General features: G+C 48.8%; 1 protein-coding gene across 2 annotated transcripts in view; it reads left to right on the top strand.

The window, feature by feature from the left end:
- Positions 1–21312, top strand: part of LOC133348866 (smoothelin-like protein 2) — a 50683-nt gene that overhangs the window by 16442 nt on the left and 12929 nt on the right. The window contains exons 2-9 of one of the 2 annotated variants that reach the window (XM_061561929.1): positions 2463–2594; positions 5713–5788; positions 7280–7336; positions 8871–9047; positions 11383–11445; positions 11923–11995; positions 17352–17528; positions 18540–18705. In XM_061561929.1, the coding sequence (XP_061417913.1) occupies positions 2463–2594; positions 5713–5788; positions 7280–7336; positions 8871–9047; positions 11383–11445; positions 11923–11995; positions 17352–17528; positions 18540–18705 (921 nt within the window). The remainder of the gene's footprint in view (positions 1–2462; positions 2595–5712; positions 5789–7279; positions 7337–8870; positions 9048–11382; positions 11446–11922; positions 11996–17351; positions 17529–18539; positions 18706–21312) is intronic. The other variant, XM_061561931.1, reaches the window with a different exon arrangement.

Here is a 21312-nt window from a genome sequence, read left to right as displayed (position 1 = left end):
ATGGAGGGGATCTGACTTTTTGTGACGCTGTGTGACGATGGGGGAGGGCGGGGGGGTTCAAAAATCGTCCAAAATCGCGTGACGTAATTTATGGACGGCCCCCATGTGTTTATTAACACAAACTGTTTAACGATTGACAAAGTTGTGCAGGCTGCAGTAACGGTGAAGAACCACTGGTCTACATGGCGTAAATCTATGGGGTCTCTGCTCTATATATAAGGGTTCTGGCTCTCGATCTTTGTCGACTTCTTATTCCCGAGGGCAACTCCGTGGCTCAAGTTTCCTCCGTCCATCGCTACCCCACTCCCCTCTCTCCACCGCTCAGCGGCACCCTCCGCACGGTGACTTGGGCAGGGCGGTTGAGGTGGCCTCCCCATTTGCTTTTTCCCCAGCAAGTGCTATTTATCTTCTTGGTTCTTTCGGTAAAGTCACGTAGAATGGAAATAATAAATAATAAAAATAAAACATTATAAAATAATTTTCACGACGTTTCGGCCACAACAGCGTCTGTCAGAAAGTCTTTCCGACAGACCTGTTCTTCACCTGAGGACGGCTGCTTGCGTTGTGGCCGAAACGTCGTGAGAATTATTTTATTATGTTTTATTTTTATTATTTTATTATTTCCATTCTACGTGACTTTACCGAAAGAATCAAGAAGATGAATCCCTGCAGTCACGAAAGCTTTAAATCGAAATTTAAGTGCTATTTAGGTGACGTGCATACCCACGTGCGTTAAACTTCTTTCGCACCGCACGCAGCCGACCGTGCTGATCGGAGGTGCACGGTGTGGTTATGACGGTGGTGATGGTTTTGGCGATAGTGGAGGTGACGGTGGTGACGGTGGTGACGGTGATGGTAGCGATGTGGCGAGGGAGCCCGTGCATAGGCGGCTCTAGCAAGCGGCGTCTCTCTCCGTCAGCCCCTACCGCAACTATTGGGAGTGAAAGTGGCGAGAGAGACGCCCGTGTCGCCCCCTAACAGAAGCCAGAGCCGCCGTCGCCCCCCCCCCCCTTCAGAGAGACGCACACAGTCCCCGCCTCTCTCGCTCTCTTCCAGGGAGCCATTGCCATAATGAAGATTTAACATCATACCCAGGACTAAAGTAACAACGTTGGTGTGCAATTACATTAGATGCGAAATGAAGGAGCAACCTTTGGGTGTGAAATTTAATTGCGATCAATTTGCTTGCACCTGCAGGAGTGGATTACGTATTTGAGCTGCAACACGGCTCGAAATATGCGTCCGATAGTTTCGGGGCATGCAAAGTGATGGATACTGCTTGTATTACGAGGATGTTAGCAAACGTGGATTCAAATTGATTGCCACGCTCACGATACTGCATACGCATTGAATAGCGCACATTGAAAACTGACGATGTATCATTTATATAAATGATACGCTCACGTTACATTTGTGGTAACGGCGTGAAGTAACCCGTACAAATTAGACAGACGAGAAACCAAAATGATAAAAAAAAATATATCATAATTTTTAAATATGTGATCTAATTGCGACCCCCCAAATCGTAACAATTCTTTGCATTTCGAGGTTTGGTGTTAATTTGCTACGAGCCGAGTAAACGTACTCCAGTGAGTCCTCGTTTAACGCAATAGACGTGTTCCTGAAAAGTGCCGCGTGAAGTGAAAAAACGCGTTAGGCGAAAACAATTTTCCCACAAATAATGTGGCAAACGACAAAGTTTGGCGAGATGCGACGGACCCCTGTGCACACCACGCAGTGAGATGGCGGGACAAAGAACTGAGGGTAAGCGGCTGGGTTGCAGTATCATTCCGCGTACTGTGTCACTGCACCGCTCAGCCGCGCAGATCAAGAAAGTAGTTCGTTTTCGACCGCTCACAAACCGCGTTATAACGGGGGTGTGTTCCTCGTTATAATGGAGGGGGACATTCCACATTATAACGGAGGAGCGCTTTCCGCGTTATAACAGTGAGCGACGTTTCGCGTTATAACGGAGGGAGCGATCTCCATTATAACGAACGTCGCAATCCACGTTATAACGGAGGGAGCGATCTCCATTATAATGGACGGCGCAATCCGCGTTATAACGGAGGGAGCGATCTCAATTATAACGGAGAGCGACGTTTCGCGTTATAACGGAGGGAACGATCTCCATTATAACGGACGGCGCAATCCGCCTTATAACGGAGGGAGCGATCTCCATTATAACGGACGGTGCAATCCGCGTTATAACAGAGGGAGCGATCTCAATTATAACAGAGAGCGACGTTTCGCGTAATAACGGAGGGAACGATCTCCATTATAACGGACGGCGCAATCCGCGTTATAACGGAGGGGCGCGTTTCCGCGTTGCGTGAACGGTTTCCCCGAATGGCATAGCCACGCTATAGCGTAATCGCGTTGTGAGGAATGCACCGGGTGCGTAAAGTGAATGTACACGCACGTGCTCAATTTCCTCCTCCTCTTCCTCCTTCATGTGTCAGGAGACGGAGCCTACCAAGAGCAGTAATCAGCCCCAAGAAGACACCGCCCGCAGAGAGGCGGCGGTGGCGGGCGCGCCAAAAGCCGAGCCGTTCGATACAAACGACGTGGATGAAGAGGTCCTGGAGAGGATGGTAAGGAATATTGCACAGAATCGTCAGACTGTTTATTTTTGACTGGAGGAATCCGATGAGCTATGAAGCTGTTTTTCACACATGTTCAGTAGGGGCGGGTCAGAAGGTTACAACAACGAACAATACAAAAAACACGATAGCAGTGCAAAGTATAGGAAAGGTAAATAAATCACGTAAACAAATACAAATGTAACTAAACATACTCTTTGGGTCTTTCGGCAAAGTCACGAAGATAGGGTGAAAAAAGTACAGCAGGTGGACTGCTGGAGGACGATTGCTTGTGTTGCGATCGAAACGTCGTGATTTAAAAAAAAAATTTTTCTTTTTTGATTTAAAGCTTTCGTGACTGCAGGGAATCATCTTCTTGGTTCTTTCGGTAAAGTCACGTAGAAGGGAAGTAATAAAATAAAATAAAACATAATACAATAATTCTCACGACGTTTCGGCCACAACGCAAGCAGCCGTCCTCAGGTGAAGAATGAAACACCACCAAGCTTAGAGCGTATATTTAAGCTGGGCGCTCTTCTTCCCCCCTCCAACCCAGCTTAAATATACGCTCCAAGCTGGTGGTGTTTCATTCTTCACCTGAGGACGGCTTCTTGCATTGTGGCCGAAACGTTGTGAGAATTATTTTATTGTTTTATTTTATTATTTTATTACTTCCCTTCTACGCGACTTTATCGAAAGAACCAAGAAGAACATTTTTTCTATCTACGTGACTTTACCGAAATACCCAAATAGTATGAATTCCTGCAGTCACGAAAGCTTTAAGTCAAGAATTCAACTAAACAATTGTTTTAATCTTAGCAGGTAAATACCACTGAGCTTATTGTCTTAGCTACGCCGTGAGAACACGTTTCCAATATACTGCTGTACTAGACAGCTTCTTGGCTGTTTGCTTATTCGTTTTTGTTTGTTTGTTTTTGTCTTTGTTGATATGTACATATGTGGGGAGCGGTGGTGGAGCGGTTAGCGCATTGCGCTACGAACCTGGCGACCCGGTTTTAATTCCATGGCCAAATCAGTGGCGATTATCTGAAACGGTCCTGGGCCTCCCCTAGGTCGACTCAGCCTCAAATGAGTACCTGGTGCGGCGTGTAAACATTGCCACTGGGGAGACAAAGGCGGCCGGGCGTGGTGCTGGCCACCCACCCCCCCCCCTCGTGTGCCGTTTTGGCCTTCATAGGTGCTCGTTAACAGCACTTGCCCCAACAGTCTGTTACAGGCTATACGGGGGATCTTTGTCTTTGTGTCTTTGTGTATATGTACGTATGTGGGGAGCGGTAGCGTAATGGTAAGTGCGCTGCGCTACGAACCTGGCGACCCAAGTTGGATTCCCACTCACGACCAGCACCATTTATTATCTGAACCGGTCATGGGCCTCTCCGAGGTCGGTCTTAAATGAGTACCTCGTGTTTGTGTGTAAAGATCACCACTGGGGAGACAAAGGCGGTCGGGCGTGGTGCTGGTCACCCACCCCGTCATGTGCCGTGCCGGCCTTCATATGTGCTCGCTAGCAGCGCTTTCCCCAACAGCATGTGAAGACTACACGTGGGAATCTCTGTTTTTGTTTATACACATAGATAATAACGTCAAACATTTTCTGGTATAGCTCTCCGATGTGTTTTAGGGTTGTTATCGCCGTTATTGTTTTGCGTGAAGTCTCACGTTTGAGACACTCCACATAGCCGGGAACTGCCACAGTCACGTGGAGCGAAACGTCGGACATGAAACGTATTCGTGGGCGCAACCCGAAAGCACATCGGACCACTACGGCACGGCCGCTGAAAACCTTCGTCAGGAGCACATATTTTTCAATGTCGCAATGTTCATACCACACAACGTATTCGATAAAGCCGTCTATCTCTCTCGCTCTCTGTTATGAAACGTAACAGAGAGAGAGAGAAAGAACGATACGCCATAAGGTTGACAGAAGCTTAAAAATAATCGTATAAAAACAAGGCTCCCAAATCAAAATAAAAGTTTGGAAAGAACAACACTGCCATTCTGTAAATATTTATTGAAATGCAGTCCGTGTCATTGCTCGGTCACGCAAGGCCTCGGGCTAAGAGCAAGACTCGGAACCCTTTCGGTTTAAAATGTAAAGGTCCGGCGTCTGCCTTGGCTCACTGCATTTGTACAAAAGTGTACGAGCACTCTCCCCGTTTCTCCGCGGGACCGCGAGAGACGACGGCTGCTTGGTTGAGGCCTTCATCCAGCAGAGGATTGGTCGTTGGTGATGACCGATGACATGCGAACGACTCATATGTGCAGTGTTGTCAATCCGTACGCTGAAAAAAATATCCCTTTGTACATTTCTGTTTCAAATAATAGAACGCATGGCACGTAAATAAATGCTTGGACATGAAATTCACAAGTCGCCGGTTCGATTCGATCTGCTGGCGCGGCAGATGAAACAATGTAGAAAGTTTATGTCATCTGCCTCTCCTCGCTGCCTCCATCCACCCAGCCAGCATTGTAAACAGGCACCGACAGTAAGTCGATTGGTAGGTCGCGTGAGGTGGGTTCAAGTGTGGGTTCTCACCACCGCTTCCAAGACATCTATAGACCAGCTTGGAAGAGCAGGCCAATTGACCCTCGAGTGTGGACTCTACAGAGCTCCCTTCCGCCGGTGGTGGCACGGGCAAATTATCGCAGGGCTGCACTTTTACCTTTCGTGGCTAAACGATACGACCAATCACTCTTCATTTCAACTGCCGGCCCATTATTTTAAAAAAGAGCCTCCGTGTAATGCACGTATTCGGCATACCACGCTCGTCTGATAAAATGCCTCCGAAACGACCGCAAACTTTGATTGCCATGCGATGGCCATAATAGCATCCACACACACACACACTAAAAAAAACACAACTTCAAAGCGAGAGTTAAAAAAAACCCAATACCCAACTTATCCACTGTACATCGGAACGGAGGGAACATTTAAAAAAAATACTTCTTTCGCGCAGATTGATATGTTCTTAAGATTGAAAAAAAAAAATCTGCGGTGGTACGGCAGCAGAACTCGTCCACCGCGTGACACCGACGTGGTGGTTTGCGAGCAGCCTTTTAACCACTTACTCCCCACCCCCCTTACCCCACACCCCGTGTTCTGCCAAAGCTTGCACAGGCCACAGACTTTGAGGAGAGGAGAGGAATTCGCACGGCGATTAGAAACCTTCGAAAAAAGGCCAGAGGTAAGGTAGTTAAAAAAAATGTTGCGGTGGATATTTAAGAGGATTTGCATTTCTACGTGCGGGGAAATTCTAGGAGATCCCCCCTTGTCCACAACCCCTATAACACTCAGCTCCCATTATTATTATTATTTTCTGCGGCAGCTACACAGGGTACGAGAAAAGATTATCCGCGGACCTTTTCCTATCATCCACGGTCATCCGTAATTATTTACCCCCCCTTCCCCGCGGGATGGGTGGAGTAACGCGTCGCGAGAAGGGATGGTCAAGGGAAATTACGGTGTGACTGCCAAGGAATGGAACGCACCCGAGAGAGGGGCCACGTCCACCGGGGAGATGGAGCGATGGAATCGGCTCTTGTGCAGCAGGCGCTGTGTTGATTATTACGTACCGCGGGACCGTGAGAGATGCCGACGGTTTGGGGGGGTGAGGGGGGAGGGCTTCATCCAGCAGTGGATTGATCACGGCTGACGATGACATCGAGTAAATTCGCAGATAGCCGCGCGCGGATAATAGGATCCGTCATGTTCATCCCACACATCACAGCGGATAAGACGAGTTTCTACTGTATCACTAAAAACTATTATTTTTAAAATATGATCACTAAGCTGCATAGCTCTTTTGCAGAAGCGACCTGGCTACAAACGACAGCTTAACGAAGTGGCTTATCAAGTTCAAATCCACATCAGTAGCCAAACACTCGAAACGCGCGACGTTGATTCTCATTGTGCACGGAAACTCCGCAGGACCCGGAGACAAATCCACGCAACCACGGGAGAGAGAGACAGAGAGAGAGACACGCAAACTCCCAAATACACAGCAGGCGTCGTGGGCCAGGCTCAAACCCAGGGCCTCGTGCATACCGGGCGAGGTGGTGTAGACGCGGCACCAGCTGTGGTGTCGACTTATTCACCCAGCGAACCCACGCGCGCCCCGTCCCCGCTTCACCGTGGACGCGACGGATCCCCGTGACGTTATTGAAACAAACAACAACAACAACAACACAAACAGCAGCCCATTGTGTGTCGGCGTCACCGTCCCAAGTTGGCACATTTGATCAATTACTCGCAAATCGCTTAATTGGGGGAAGCTCCCCTCCCCGCTACATAGCGACAACAACGACCTTCCCCCATCGCTCGCAGCCCTTCGCCCCCCCTCCCCGAACGGCAGATTCAATGTCCATTGTCGCGCCGATGCTGCTGCTTACACCTTGTGCTGAATAGGCACAGATGTCACTGGGGGGGGGGGGTGGGGGGGTGGTGCCCTTGGCTGGAACTGCAGCAGTGGGGCCTCGGAATGACCGAGGATGAGATGCGAGTTGGGGGCGCTGTCGAGTTTGCCGAGGCGTTTAGGAAGACGCCCTTTAAAATACACGTCCCTGAATCCGGTGACCTTTAACCGCACGACAAAAAAAAGAAATGCAATTCTTGAATTTGAATGAAGGTAACGAGATGCCGCTGGCAGATGGGTAATGATTTACATTTTAAAATGCAGGTGTGCAGGGAAGTGTCTCGACGGATGACACTCTGTATGAGGAAAGTGTCGCCGAAGGTACCACGAGTGTGTGAAGTTGGCGTGCCTGAAGCATTAACAGACGGCCACTGCAAGATGTTTCCGTCAATTAATATCACCGGGATCAGTCGTGCGCTAACATAGAGTTGTGTCGAACGTAACAACAACGACGACGACAACAGCTACTACAAGAAACAACGACAGCAAAAAATGATTAAATCTCACTTACTACGGAATAACAAGTATTGTTTCTACACGACTGTGAATAAATTGTTAGCTTATTAACACGCGTTTGTGTCGTGTAACATCCCTAACGCAGATGCCGTGACACAACGATCGTTACTAACCAAGGGTGCAACTGGACGCCCAATGGGTTTGACTAAACGACACGAGTGTGGGTTCAACGCTTAGCGGATCGTGTTAGGAAGTTGTTTTACACCACGTCTCTCACTGACACTGCCTTGCAAAATGAAATATACACGCTGCCTCTGTGTAAGCCTGCAATATGTTTGTAATCATTTCGGCGGCTGTTGGCCCCTGCCGCCTCGACTTGGCTTTGGCGTCAAGATCCACAGGAGGCAAACACCGCGGCTTCACTGTTGATGAGCTTCCTTTATTTTTATATAAACAGTACACAACCGCGTTATGCGTTATTGTTGTTGTTGCTGCTGCTGCGGTGAATTGTTGAGTCATAGCATACGCAGCTGCGTTCTGCGTCCCTTCAAATGAAAACAAACGTTTGCTCCGTCGTTCCGACTCGATTACCAGGCCAACATCACCCAGCAGCATTTTTTGTTTCAAACATGCGAATTCTGGACCGGTTTGAACCTCCTGTGTCTCGTCAACAGTCAGGCTTTGTTTAACAAATGCTGCCGGGTTGTCAGATGTTATTGGCAAGAGCGCACCGCCAAGACGATAACAGGGTCCCGGAGTGACAATTTTGCTTGAATCGCCAACGCGAGCGAATTTATTGTGTATAAGTGCCATTGCTTGGAACGTTGGCCTATTACATACACGTGTATATTTCTCGAACAAAGCAGTGTTCAATGCAAGGAGCGTTAACTAAACATGATGCGTGGACACGGCATCAGAGGTCAATAAACCCACCATCATCATTACTTACCATGATGTTGTACTGTAGTGAGCTCCCATTATCAAGATCGTGGGGGAGGAGGGGGGTGGTGGTGCAGTGGTCAGCGCACTGCGCTATCAACCCCGGCGAGTAATTTGTGAACCGGTCCTCGACCAACCGCCCCCAAACCCACTCCACACTTCAACAAGCCGCGCTGACCTTGCGTGGTGAAATATAGTCAAACGATCCCCATGACTGACAGCGCATTGGAGGTATGCCTTCATACAATAGCCGATTAACTTTTGTCAATTCAAGAAACGTACGATCTGTTATCAATTGGAACTTCTAAAGTGCTATTTGGTGATGACCATTTTGCAGTTTTTTGACCTCTGGTCCCGTGCTCGGTAATTGCGGTATATAAATTAAAAAGTGCCATATATTACCCGTCATTATGAAGAAAATAACACCGTGCCATTGTGTCGGCCGTACTGAAACGAACAGAACAGAGGGAGAGCGTCCATGAGAGCAAATCCACAGACAGCAGCCGCGGTCAGCAGAAGGGCATCGTTGTGGAGCAGCTCGCGACCGCTGGGGACAAGGGCTTCAGCAAAACGGAAAAAGTGATCTTCGGCGATTCCACAAGATCGGTCAAGGTCGTTCAGAAAACCATTTCCACAGGTGACGTTGAAAACAATAAGTATAACCCGTTAAAACAAAGTTTTTCACTATAAATCCTTTATATGCGTGGCGGCTAGAGTCCTCTCGTCCTCTGGCTTGAGATGGCTGCCACCTATGGGTCAGATGATTGTCTGCCAGTATTAAGCAATTGGTAATTAAATATTTAATTTGTTTTCCCTAAACAGTGTAAAATTTTTGAAAAAATGTTTCACGAACATTAATTGTTTCGCACAACGAATCTGTGTGCAAAATGTCAGCTCGATTGGATCACGGGAAGTGGGTTAAAAAAACGACCGAAAGATTTGCACGGTCGTAAGCAAGCAAGCAAGCACGCAAGCACGTAAGCAAGCAAGCAAGCGAACTTAATATAAAGGATTTAAAAAGAGACAAAATCACGGCGTTTTCTATTGCCCGACGGACAATATTGGAAGCATCCGCGCCTGTGAGTTGATGAAAACTTTTCGATTGACGGCGGGCACAAGTTTTTTGTTTCGGTTGCTTTGGCTGTTCTCGCCATTTACTGATGATAATTATTGTTACCATCGGGCAAATGTTGATGGGTGGCCCCATTGTGGGGATGCAGTGTCTCTGCATATGTACGTTCTGTCGCACTGTACGCATGCAACCGTGCTAATTGGAGGTGCTGGAGGAAGGACAGCAAACTAATCACAAAACGCAGTTCTAAAGACATTATTCTTTAACCAGTGGCTTCCTAATATCGGAAGGAAGAGCGTTCCAGACAGCCACAGAAGCGCACCTGAAAGTGCGCGCGCGATGCAATGACCGTCTTTGTTCGACGGCTGGCCAAAAGTCATGCGAGGATAAGTTTAGCGGAGGCAAACTTGGCAGCGGATGCGACATGTCGACAGTTGTCCATGTCTCACTGCTGCCTCACACTTGTTCAATGCAATGGACGTTGACCTTAGACAATATGACCACAATGCATCGCTTCGGGAAACGGTGGTTTTCGCACAGGGCGAGATTTTTTTCGACGCACGCACACCGCACGCTGCACATTTGTGCCCGTTGAAACATTTCTAGCGCCAAAGCTGAACCCATTTTGGTACCGTCACGTGGCTATGAACATCACATGATGACGACGCTACCTAAATAATGATATCGCCCGGGGTGTGAAATAATTAACGCTATAAACCAATTACCATGGTAATATTTTGAATAGTGAACGATGAGCGCATTTTTTTTAATGTTTCGTGGAGATGCGAGTTTTATTTGGTGCTCTATTTTTCTTAAACCATATAACTTATGTAGATGTTTAGAGCGCTTTATTTCTGAGGCGCTTTACAACAATTATAAAATTGTACACAAGATGAACGTGGTTGAGATAAAGAGTAGGGGCTATTAAAAAAGTGGTGTAGTTATGGTGACATGAGAACACACGGGAGTGGTGAAGGAGAGGTTGGGGTAGTGATAGGGGTTGGGGTAGTGATAGGGGTTGGGGTAGTGATAGGAGTTGGGGTAGTGATAGGGGTTGGGGTAGTGATAGGGGTAGTGATAGGGGTAGTGATAGGGGTTGGGGTAGTGATAGGGGTTGTGATAGGGGTTGGGGTAGTGATAGGGGTAGTGATAGGGGTAGTGATAGCGGTTGGGGTAGTGATAGGGGTGATAGGGGTCGTGATAGGGGTGGTGATAGGGGTTGGGGTAGTGATAGGGGTTGGGGTAGTGATAGGGGTAGTGATAGGGGTAGTGATAGCGGTTTGGGTAGTGATAGGGGTCGTGATAGGGGTGGTGATAGGGGTTGGGGTAGTGATAGGGGTTGGGGTAGTCATATGGGTGGTGATAGGTGTTGGGGTAGTTATAGGGGTAGTGATAGGGGTAGTGATAGCGGTTGGGGCAGGCCTGGTCGTAACTGGGGGGCAGGGCCAGGGAGTAGCAGTAGGACGCGCTAGGGGAGAAGAGATTGGGATTGTTTTAAGGGAGGAATGGAAGCTGCAGATTATAGAGAAGGTGATTGTTTCCCGTGCAATGAGAGTTTGTTCCAGTGACGGGGAGCAAGAAAGGAAATAAAGGAAAGCGTAACTGGGCACAGGGCGAGGGAGACCCCTTGAGCTACTTAGGGGCCCGCCAAAACGTCGCTTGGTTTTCTCGCGACCTTGCACGGCCACCACCGCAAATCGAATACGGGGAAGCCGTTTCCAGCGTCACTTTTTCCCCACCATCACACTCGTGAAGAAGAATACGATCAACGGCAACGCGTTTGCGCATCCTGCAATGGCCGCACATGCGGCACGGGCTAATGGCCGTGACGGAGGAGACGGCGACTCTGCATGTTGTTGCTGAATGCTCACGATTGTGTTGTGTTTTTGCTGCTGTTCAGGCAACACGATGAAAAAGTCTATACTCTCGACGGTGGAGTCCAACTATTCGGGAATCAATGAAAGTAAGTAAAAAATTAACCCGTAAAAACAAAGTTTTTCACTATAAATCCTTTATATGCGTGGCGGCTAGAATCCTCTCGTCCTCTGGCTTGAGATGGCTGCCACCTATGGGTCAGATGATTGCCTGCCACCATTAAGTAATTGGTAATTAAATATAAAAAAAAAATTCCCAAAATGTTGAAAATTTTTGAAAAATTTTTTCACGAAAATAAATTGTCACGCACAACGAGTCTGTGCGCAAAATGTCAGCTCGATTGGATCACGGGAAGTGGGTTAAAAAACAACCGAAAGATTTGCACGGTCGTAAGCGCGCAAGCAAGCAAGCAAGCGAACTTAATATAAAGGATTTAAAAATAGACGAACCGTGGCTTGTACAGCATTTAACGCACGCAAACGAACCGTCACCGAAGTGAGCTCATTCTTTTTTAGAGATGCATTGCTTTTTGAGCGCACGCGTGCTTTTGTTCCCTTTACCCCAGACACAATTGCGAGGACCTCCAACAAATCGGTGACGTTCAGCACCGCGAGCATCTTGAACATTCCAGCGACGAGGTGAGCGTAGCAACCCCCCCCCCCCCCCCAGTGCTATCCGTTGCGAAGCGAAGGCCCGTTAATTATAACCTATACAACTATTTGTTTTATTTTAACCAGGTAAGGCCCCACTGAGCTATGTAGCTCTTTATCAGAAGCGACCTGGCCACAAATGATAGCTCAACGAAGTGGCTTAGCATGCGGAAATGTATCGCGGCCGAATACTCTAAAAGCGTGTCTATAAATGTGGAGAGAAAAACCGGAGGACCCGGAGAAAAATGCACACGACCACGGGGAGAGAGAGCATCGAAACTCCAAATATGCAGGCGTCAGGGTCGGGATCGAACCTACGACCTCCTGCATACCAGGCGAGGTAGTCGACATCTCACCACTGTCGCACGGGAGATTCGTGGCCGGGGGAGGGAATGTGTCGTTAAGTTAAAGCTACAGGGTTCTAATGCAGCTATAAAATCATATTTTTTGTGTTCCTGTTTAACACGTAGTAAGCTTTCGCGACCAATATCATCCGTAATAGAGGTTTTTGGGGTTAGATCGCGTAAATGTATAAATGTGTCGATAAATTCGCCACCACCCGACACAGCCAACTAGTAAGGGTTGTCACGTAAACAGAACGTGGCCAATTCGTCACTAGTACAGCACTAGTGTGTAGTGTAGTGTATAGTAGTGTAGTGTATAGCAGTGTAGTGTATAGTGTAGTGTATAGTAGTGTAGTGTATAGCAGTGTAGTGTATAGTGTAGTGTATAGTGTAGTGTATAGTGTAGTGTGTAGTGTAGTGTATAGTGTAGTGTACTAGTACAGCACACCGATGTGTTGGAGAGCCAAGCCACGACATTTACAATCTGAGTACGACGTTTCGCCAGTAATTACAACCAGCTTCATCAGGCGACAGCCAGATTTGTTTTCCTCCCTGAAATCTAATATTCATCTGCGCACATGGCACGGCCGAACCGACGGACTCTTCCGTAACACATCCACGGCAGACGATCGGCACGGCTGGGCTACGTACGGCGCAAAAGAAGTCCAACATACATAGTTCAACATGCATCCACTCTAGATTTTAAGCTTTCGTGACTGCAAGGATTCATATTCTTAGATTTTTTTCGGTAAAGTCACGTAGGTAAAAAATTCAAATTAATAAAAGTAAAATAAAAATAAAATAAAAATCACGACGTTTCGGAGGCAACACAAGCTTCCGTCTTCAGGTGGAACCGTCACAGCACGATTGTTGTATCTTGATACAGCAATCTTGATGCAGCAATCGTGCTGTGACCGTTCCACCTGAAGACGGAAGCTTGTGTTGCCTCCGAAACGTCGTAATTTTTATTTTATTTTTATTTTACTTCTATTAATTTTAATTGTAATTTTTTACCTACGTGACTTTACCGAACAAACCTAAGAATATGTATCCACTCGATTTGACGGCACGGTTGGTCCCCACCGCTGTTCATCACTCAGCCGTGGCAGCAGTGTCTTGTCCCTCTCTCTTTGCATTAACAAAGCAAGGACGGAGGGAGGGGGGTCACTGAGTGTTGGGGTGTCAATCAATAAATTCTCCTGCAGATCAGTTGTCTTTTCCTTCAATTATTCTTTAACATTGCTGGATGGGGAGGGTGGGGGGGTAGGCACAGGGGGAGAGGGGAGGGAGTGGCGCGGGGGCGGGGGGGGCAAGCACCATGCTGAATTGTGGAACACGTTAAGGCAGCAATATATCGGATTATCTCACGTTGATGAAACTATTCGTCTTGGAAAGTTCTATGTGGACTTTTCGCCCGGCTTTCGTACGGCATTAGCGCCGCGTAGTTTCTCGTCTCGGCACGAATGTTTACGCCGCGTCTACCGCCTTTGTATTCACCTGCAGGGGGCATGCGGTGCGGGGATGAATTCAATTGCAGAAAGACTTCCTTCCCCGCGAAAGGACTCGCCGAGTCTCAAGTGACTTTTTTCGGGAGGGCCGGCCCTGCCACATTGGGATTTTGAACCAACGCCATAAACCAGAGTTTGACCTCAGATGGAGGAAGTGCGGATGACTTGGGGAATATCCATTAGACGTAGCAGGGGGTAACGCTTGAAGCACAGCACATATGGATTTAAGAATGTGTTGCTGTACTGCCATCTCATGACAACCTCGCAGGCAAAGACGTCGTGACACCCCGGGGTGTAAAGATGCAAATATTAATGGGGACTGTACCAGTGCTTCTCACATTATCGATACGTGCATCAAATCGTACATGTTGAGAATCCATTAATTTACAATTCACATGTGAATCCTGATTTGAAGCTTTCGTGACTACAAGAATCAATACACTTTGGTTCTTTCGGTAAATTAACGTAGGTCGAAAAAATAACAGATCACGACGCTTCGATCGCCACACACAAGCAATCGTCTTCAGGTGGGAGAGACAGTTGCTTGTGTGGCGATGGCAAGGTCGTGATCGATTATTGTTTCTACCTACGTGACTTTACCGAAAGAACCAAAGCGTAATTCGCACATGCTGTACGTGATTAGTTCACACGATCCCTGCAGCCACTGGAGGTGCTGCAGTGCACTACAAATGGCGAGAAGGAAATCGTCGATTGCATCGATCGCGACCCAGAATTTCATCGCGATGGGGCACGCATTGTCACGAGGCCTATGGCATTCCCAGGCAGTTCCTCCATCCAAGTATTAACCGGGCTTAAAAAATTCCTCCTTAGCTTCCACGATCCGAGGAGCTTTTTCATCCGTAGCTCTTGTGGGCCTCCTTATCCACTCGAGGTGAGCCCCTGCGGCTAATTGCCCTCCAAACTTCAAACTCATTACCACGTGCCTGAGACCGCCGAGACAAAGTGTCTTCTCTTCAGGGCGCTAATTAAGGCGGGGGGCGGGGAGGGTGGGGGTGGACAGCGCCAATTACAGAACGGACTCAATAAGGCGGCGCTGGACGTGGCTAACTGCCGGTTGTGTAAATCTTGCACGAAAAGTGAGGAGCCGGTATCGACTGGAGGGGTCGCCAGAGGCTACCGTGACATTAAAAGCCTCTGCGGGAAGACCGCTTTTAACTCTTGCTGCAGCCGATGCCGCGAGCGCACGGCGCGCAACGCCAACTGCCGCGATGAACCGGCGTTCTTGTACGTGCCAATGTGCGTACGTTGAACTTCTTTCGCGCCGCACGTAGCCAACCGTACTCATCGAAGGTGCGGCGGAACTACAGCAAACGCAACACAAAGTGCAGCTCGCGAGAAATGAGTTCTTCAATCTGGATTTAAAAGTGCATAGCTCCAGTGGCCTCCTAATATTGGAAGGAAGAGCGTTCCAGACGGCCGCAAAAGCGCAAGTGAAACCGCGCGAAAGCCACCGCTGCTGCAAGGATGACTACCGGAGTTCGCGTGATGATGGTTTATGCCTCTTGACGAAATCAGCGAGGTATTGCGATTCATTTGTGGCGAGCACTTTATGTGTGTGTCATGAAACAAACACGTGAAGAGTCAACGCAATCGCCTGTAGCACCCCGCCCTATAACAGGAAACGGTAGCTAGACAACAGGCGACGTTTCGGGGCAATTGCCACCGTTCACAGCAGAGAGAGTGACGCTACGCTATGAAAAAGGCCCACTGCTATGAATCATCACGAGTACTTTTAGGATCCGCGCCATTCTTATGGACGTACGTATGGACGTTGAACTGCTTTTGCACAAGCACGTAGCCAAGCGTGCTAACCGGAGGTGCGGTAGGAGGCGATGTTGCCACGTGGAGGCCCAATCGAGTAACCTTCGGGGCACGTTTTCAAATTTGGCAATTGTGGACCACGACGAGAATGGGTCATTGCAACGAAACGAACGCCCGTGAGAATATTCTTTGACCGCTTAGGTGCGGTGTTACCGATGAATGTGTTCACACCTGAAATACAGTAGATACATGGTGCTTTTAAACAATGTTCACACTTCTGAGAATTTGCAACAATGCCACAAGCAATGTGCCTCCGGGCTCTGGAGAAGATTCAAGGTGTTTGTTGACAATGATGGCGAACAAGTGAAGACTCTTTGACTTTTTGAAGCAATTAACGTTACATTTGTTGACATGTTACAGTGTATTATCCACTCTTTTTCCATTAAAAAGGATAGTCGCATATAGGTGTTAATTTTTTTTAAGCACCCTGTATATATAAAGCACAGTTATGATATGAGCAATGCATGCTTTCGATACACAGGTGTGGGGTAAAGGCAGTTGTCGATTACTTATGCACGTGAACTCTTCGGATGTTAAAGCGCACGTGGCCTTACTCCCAAGGGGAGGTGCTCTACCCATCTTTATACCGTATATTCAAGTGACATTAAATTGTCTTCGCAAAGACGCTTCCTCTTATATTAATTCGGAAGGAAAAAAAAGCGGTGCAATTAGCACGCAGCATACAAACTTCACGGAGGCCAATAGGAAGCATGCAAGCAATGTTTGCTTAATTTGACCGAAAAAAATGCAACACATTTTTATAAAGCAAGCAGAAACGTGTAAGCGGCCTTACCCAAAAATAAATGCCGCCTGCGTAAGACTTTGCACCTTGAGCCGAGAAACGGAGAGAACGCCATCAAAAGCAGTGTCACGCCTTTTTCGTTTCTTGTCCGTCCTTTTGAGCGCGTGCGTGCGTGCGTGCGCGGAGCGGTAGTGCAACGGTTAGCGCACTGCGCTACGATACCCGGCGACCCGAGTTCGATTGCCGCTCACGGCCACCAACACCAGTCAGTGTCGGATTATCCTCGTGACAAAAGTAGCTACACGTGTAGTAGCTACGGGCCCCGCACTTTAAAGGCCCCGCGCTAGATGCTTTCAAGCTATCAATTCCGGTTCAGTAATTCTGCACTTGCTCTATTACTATAGTACTATACTGCCTTCAACTTCTATGAACGACTGGGTGTTTAAGGTTAACGATTTGTCGTATTATCTGGTTGTATGGCAAATGAAAAAATACTGTACAATTACTTTACTCCGCAAGTAAAACATTTAATATTTGTGTTTTTTATGTAGGGCCCCTTGAAACATATGCACCAGGCCTCGTACGAGTTTATTTCGGCACTGACACCAGTGACGATTATCTGAACCGGTCCTGGGCCTCCCTTAGGTCGACTCGGCCTCAAATGAGCACCCGGTGCGGTGTGTAAACATCGCCACTCGGGAGACGAAGGCGGCCGGGTGTGATGTTGGCCACCGAGCCCCTCGTGTGCCGTTCTGGCCTTCATAGGTGCTACTCGCTAACATCACTCGCCCCAACAGTCTGTTCGGGCTATACGGGGGATCTCAGTTTCTGTTTCGCGCGCGCGCGTGCGTTTTTGCGGACGTTGCTCATTCGGCCGTCGCGTTCCATCCCCTCTGCCTTGGCACCAGCGGGGAGGGCGGCGGCTCTCACACGACGCCGCCTACCTCCTTCAAGACCCCCCCCGGGAGCCAGGAGAGGCAGATGGGGGGCCGCTTGGAGCTCACGAGGTCCCAGTCGCTGCCCCGCACGCCCACCACCCAGTCTCGAAAAGGGCTCTTCCAGAAACTGGAGCAAGACGCCAGCTGGTGAGCGAGAGAGAGAGCATCGTTCTGAATATTTGCTGGCTAAAAGACCTCCCCTGTTAGGACCCTCCTCCCCCCTCAACTCGAGAGTGGTATGAAGCCCGAACGATTCCGTCTCATTAGGAGAAGCAGGGCGTTCCACAGCTTGGGAGCTACACTGGCAAGGTGGAGCATGTGATGGTGACACCCTCACTCACCGTCACATTTCCACCGTATTCTGCCTTACCTACCCCTGCAACATCAGCTCCATTCCCTGCGCCCCTGTCCCTCCGTCCATTCCATCACCTCCCTCACTGAACGCCGTCGGATTGCATCTTAAAGTGCCCTGGAAAGGGCGCTTTATAAATGCGAAATACAATCAAATAGAGCACAGAGTTGGCTTTCTCACTCCCCTGCTTGCGAAATGGCCTTCACTTCAGAGAGCCCCTTTACGAGGGTGTTAAGGTCTACTCTTTCACGCTGGCCAGACGCTTTGTAAAGAGGTCCGGCATTTATTTAATGTTTAAAACGAGAGCCTGCCAATATACGAAAGCTAACCTGATTCCACGTCCCTGAAACCATAGCCTTAATTGGTTGAGTTAACGGAGAGAGAGAGAAAAATAATAATTATGGGGCATGAAAAAAAACCGAGGAACGTTACACGTGTACCCGAACCTGGCATAAACAGGGGGGGGGGCACAGCGTCGGAATCCAGAGCTGGTTCTGCTCCTTAAATGGGCGCAAAAAAAAACCCCTCCAAATGAATACCGCGTCTCCTGAACGGCGCCTGTGTATACAGCCGTAAAGCACGACTTGGCTTTCGCGCGTGAAGCCAGAGAAGGCCCGCTTCAAGGCATTATTCCATTCGTTTGACCTTTTCTTTCTCACCCCCCACCACCCCGTCCCTACCACCACCCCCGTCCCCTCCCTGCCTGTCTCTGCATGCGCGCGCGCTCGTGCCTGTGTGCGCGCGTGTCTGCGTGTGCGCGCGCGCGCGTGTCTGTGCGCGTGTGTGTTTTTTTCTTCGGTCCCCAGGCAATCGGCCTTAAAGGAGAAGAATGCCGCAGTCAACAGCGGCGGCGGGGTCCCGGCCGGCTGCAAGGCGCCACTGCAACGATCGGCGAGCGCCTCCCTGCCCGACGCCACCACCATCAAACAGACCATCCTCGACTGGGTCAGGTCAAAGACCGACAGATACGAGGCGAGGACACGGCCGCGAGATTCGGCAGACGCCAAACCGCTGCGCGCTAACCGCGGACGTGTGTTTGCCCAGTGCCAGAGGTTAAGCCGGCCGCAGTGATCTGTGGCGGACGAGTTAGGAGAACCCTCCCCCCCCCACCCTCCTCCACCCATCACCTCCCCACCTCCCCCGGGGCTGAAAGGATATATCGGCTAACCCCACCTTCCACCTCCTTTCCTCCCTCTGAATTGAACTTGACGGCCCCCCACCGTCTGCGCCCTCCCCCCCCCCCTTTCTTCTTCTTGAAATCAGTCGTTGCGGGGAATGTTCTAATGCTTTTTTGAGAGATTTTCGGAAAAAGTGGAGTGCTGCTTGAGCTGCTAACGAATGGTCGCCGTGGCTGAAGGTCCAGCAGCAAAGTTGTTGTTGCAGAACGAAATCACAGTCCTTTATCAATTAACTAAACAATTTTTTTAACCAAATTTCACTGAGCTCGAAAGCGCTTTTCAGAAGCGACATGGCCACAACGGATAGCTCAACGAAGTGGCTTATCATGTGGGAAATGTACAGCAGCTGCCGAATACTCTATACCAGTGATTCTTAACCTTTACTGCAGCCTTGCACCCCTTTGGTTCCCAATCGTAACAAAACATATTTCGTTAATACATACACAGGTTTGATTAAACAAAGTAGTTGTACGTACGTGCCCGTGCTTAGTTTATCTTTCGATTATTTACCTTCTACAAAAAGTCTAGCCACGTCTCGCACTCCACGGGGGTGCGTGCACCCCAGGTTAAGAACCACCGCTCCAAACGCATATGCTGGATGAAAACTCACCTCCCCCATGCCACTCCCTCACCCCCAACGCTCCCCGCCCTTAAACTGAAGCAATTTGAGCCATAGGGGTTGTTTTTGGGCATACTTCACCAAGGTTTGTTGAAGGGGGGCACAGGATCGCTTTGGATATCACTCGCTACTGACATTAACCATCACCGGGGTCAGATTGCTGGGTTCATCGTGCGCGGTATGCTAACCAATGCACCACCGCTCCCGTCCATACAGTATGCGGCACCTACAGCATTCACAGCCCTTTGCACGGTGGCATTTGCATGCTGAATAGGTCATGGTGGTTATTTGACCATACTTCACCATGCCAGTCAAGGCGGGGCAAATAGAGCCCGGGTGCATAAAAGTGCAGGATAACAATTTAATATCGCCGCGCCGTCCTTCCGCTGCGCGTTTAACGCAACCCCCGCGGCTTCTAACGCCCGTGATGCATGGTGGTCGCGGATCCGAGATTCGTTTGGCATTCGGTATAAATCAGTCTCGAGTAGGAATCGTCCACAGTGACGGGGGCTCCGTTTTCAGCGCGGTCTGTCCGTCTGCCCGGGCCGGCGACCCGGCGAATATTTCCACACCGGGCACAGCACGCCGCGCCCGATGCGCGTCTCTCGAGGGCACCGGTGACTATTCGTGCACTGCCTCCCAAGGCCGCACCATCTACGCTGAAAATATTCCGTGAGACGTTGACAGCCTGAGCCGTGTGGATGAGTGACAGCCAGCCACCACCCCCCCCCCCACCACTCTTCTCCCACAACTTTGTAAACAGAAGACCCCCTCGTAGTCGCCGGTGGGCGCTGAATAAGAATCTGCGGTCGCTTAGTCGACGTCCTTTGACAATACGACGAACCCCTTTGAAGAAGAGAGACGCGCATCTGTCAACAGGGCAAATCATTCGGGAGCTACGCCTGGAAGACGACTGGCCGACCGATCCGAGAGCCGTGGTGGGCACAGTGGGCGTTGACCGCGCGAGACTTTGAATGGAGCTGCACCGACTGTGGACTGTAGCGATCGTCGCAGCGTGTTGACAACGCCTTATACTTATACCTTAGGTTTTTTCGGTAAAGTCACGTAGGTAAAAAAATTTAAATTAATAAAAGTATCAAGTGATACAGCTATCGTGCTGTGACGGTTCCACCTGAAGACGGAAGCTTGTGTTGCCTCCGAAACGTCGTGATTTTTATTTTATTTTTATTTTACTTTTATTAATTTTAATTTTTTACCTACGTGACTTTACCGAAAAAAAATCTAGAATTAACGCCTTATACGTTGCAACAAGTTCTTCCCGGGTTCTCTGGGAATAGTTCCACGGAGACCTTCACCTCCACCCACCGTTGTTCTAGAGCAGCGGTCGGGAACCTATGGCTCGCGAGCCATATATGGCTCTTCCAGTGACGGCATATGGCTCCCAGACAATTTTGAGTTGAAAAAAATAATATTAATAAAAAAAGAAAAAATCAGTTTGGAACTGATTTTAAAATACTTGTGATATTGTTTCATACTACGGTGTCATTTTAAAGTAAACAGAAATTAGTTTTGAAGATAAATTTCACGGGTCACGCCTGCACGAAGCTCAACCTCACCACGTATGAACCAGACTACACAAGGCCATCAGCAAAACCATGCAGCACCAGAAGTCGCATTAAAAGTAAGACATATTTAATTTATTATACGTTAAAAATACTATATGGCTCTCAATGAAATATATTTAGAAATATTTGGCTTTTATGGCTCTCCCAGTCAAAAAGGTTCCCGACCCCTGTTCTAGAGCACCCCTTCACCTCTGAC

Source organism: Lethenteron reissneri, chromosome 28 (genome assembly GCF_015708825.2).
Source record: "Lethenteron reissneri isolate LAM-NWPU_2019-01 chromosome 28, ASM1570882v1, whole genome shotgun sequence".
In the NCBI taxonomy this organism is placed as follows: domain Eukaryota; kingdom Metazoa; phylum Chordata; class Hyperoartia; order Petromyzontiformes; family Petromyzontidae; genus Lethenteron; species Lethenteron reissneri.
This window is presented reverse-complemented; position numbering and strand designations above follow the sequence as displayed.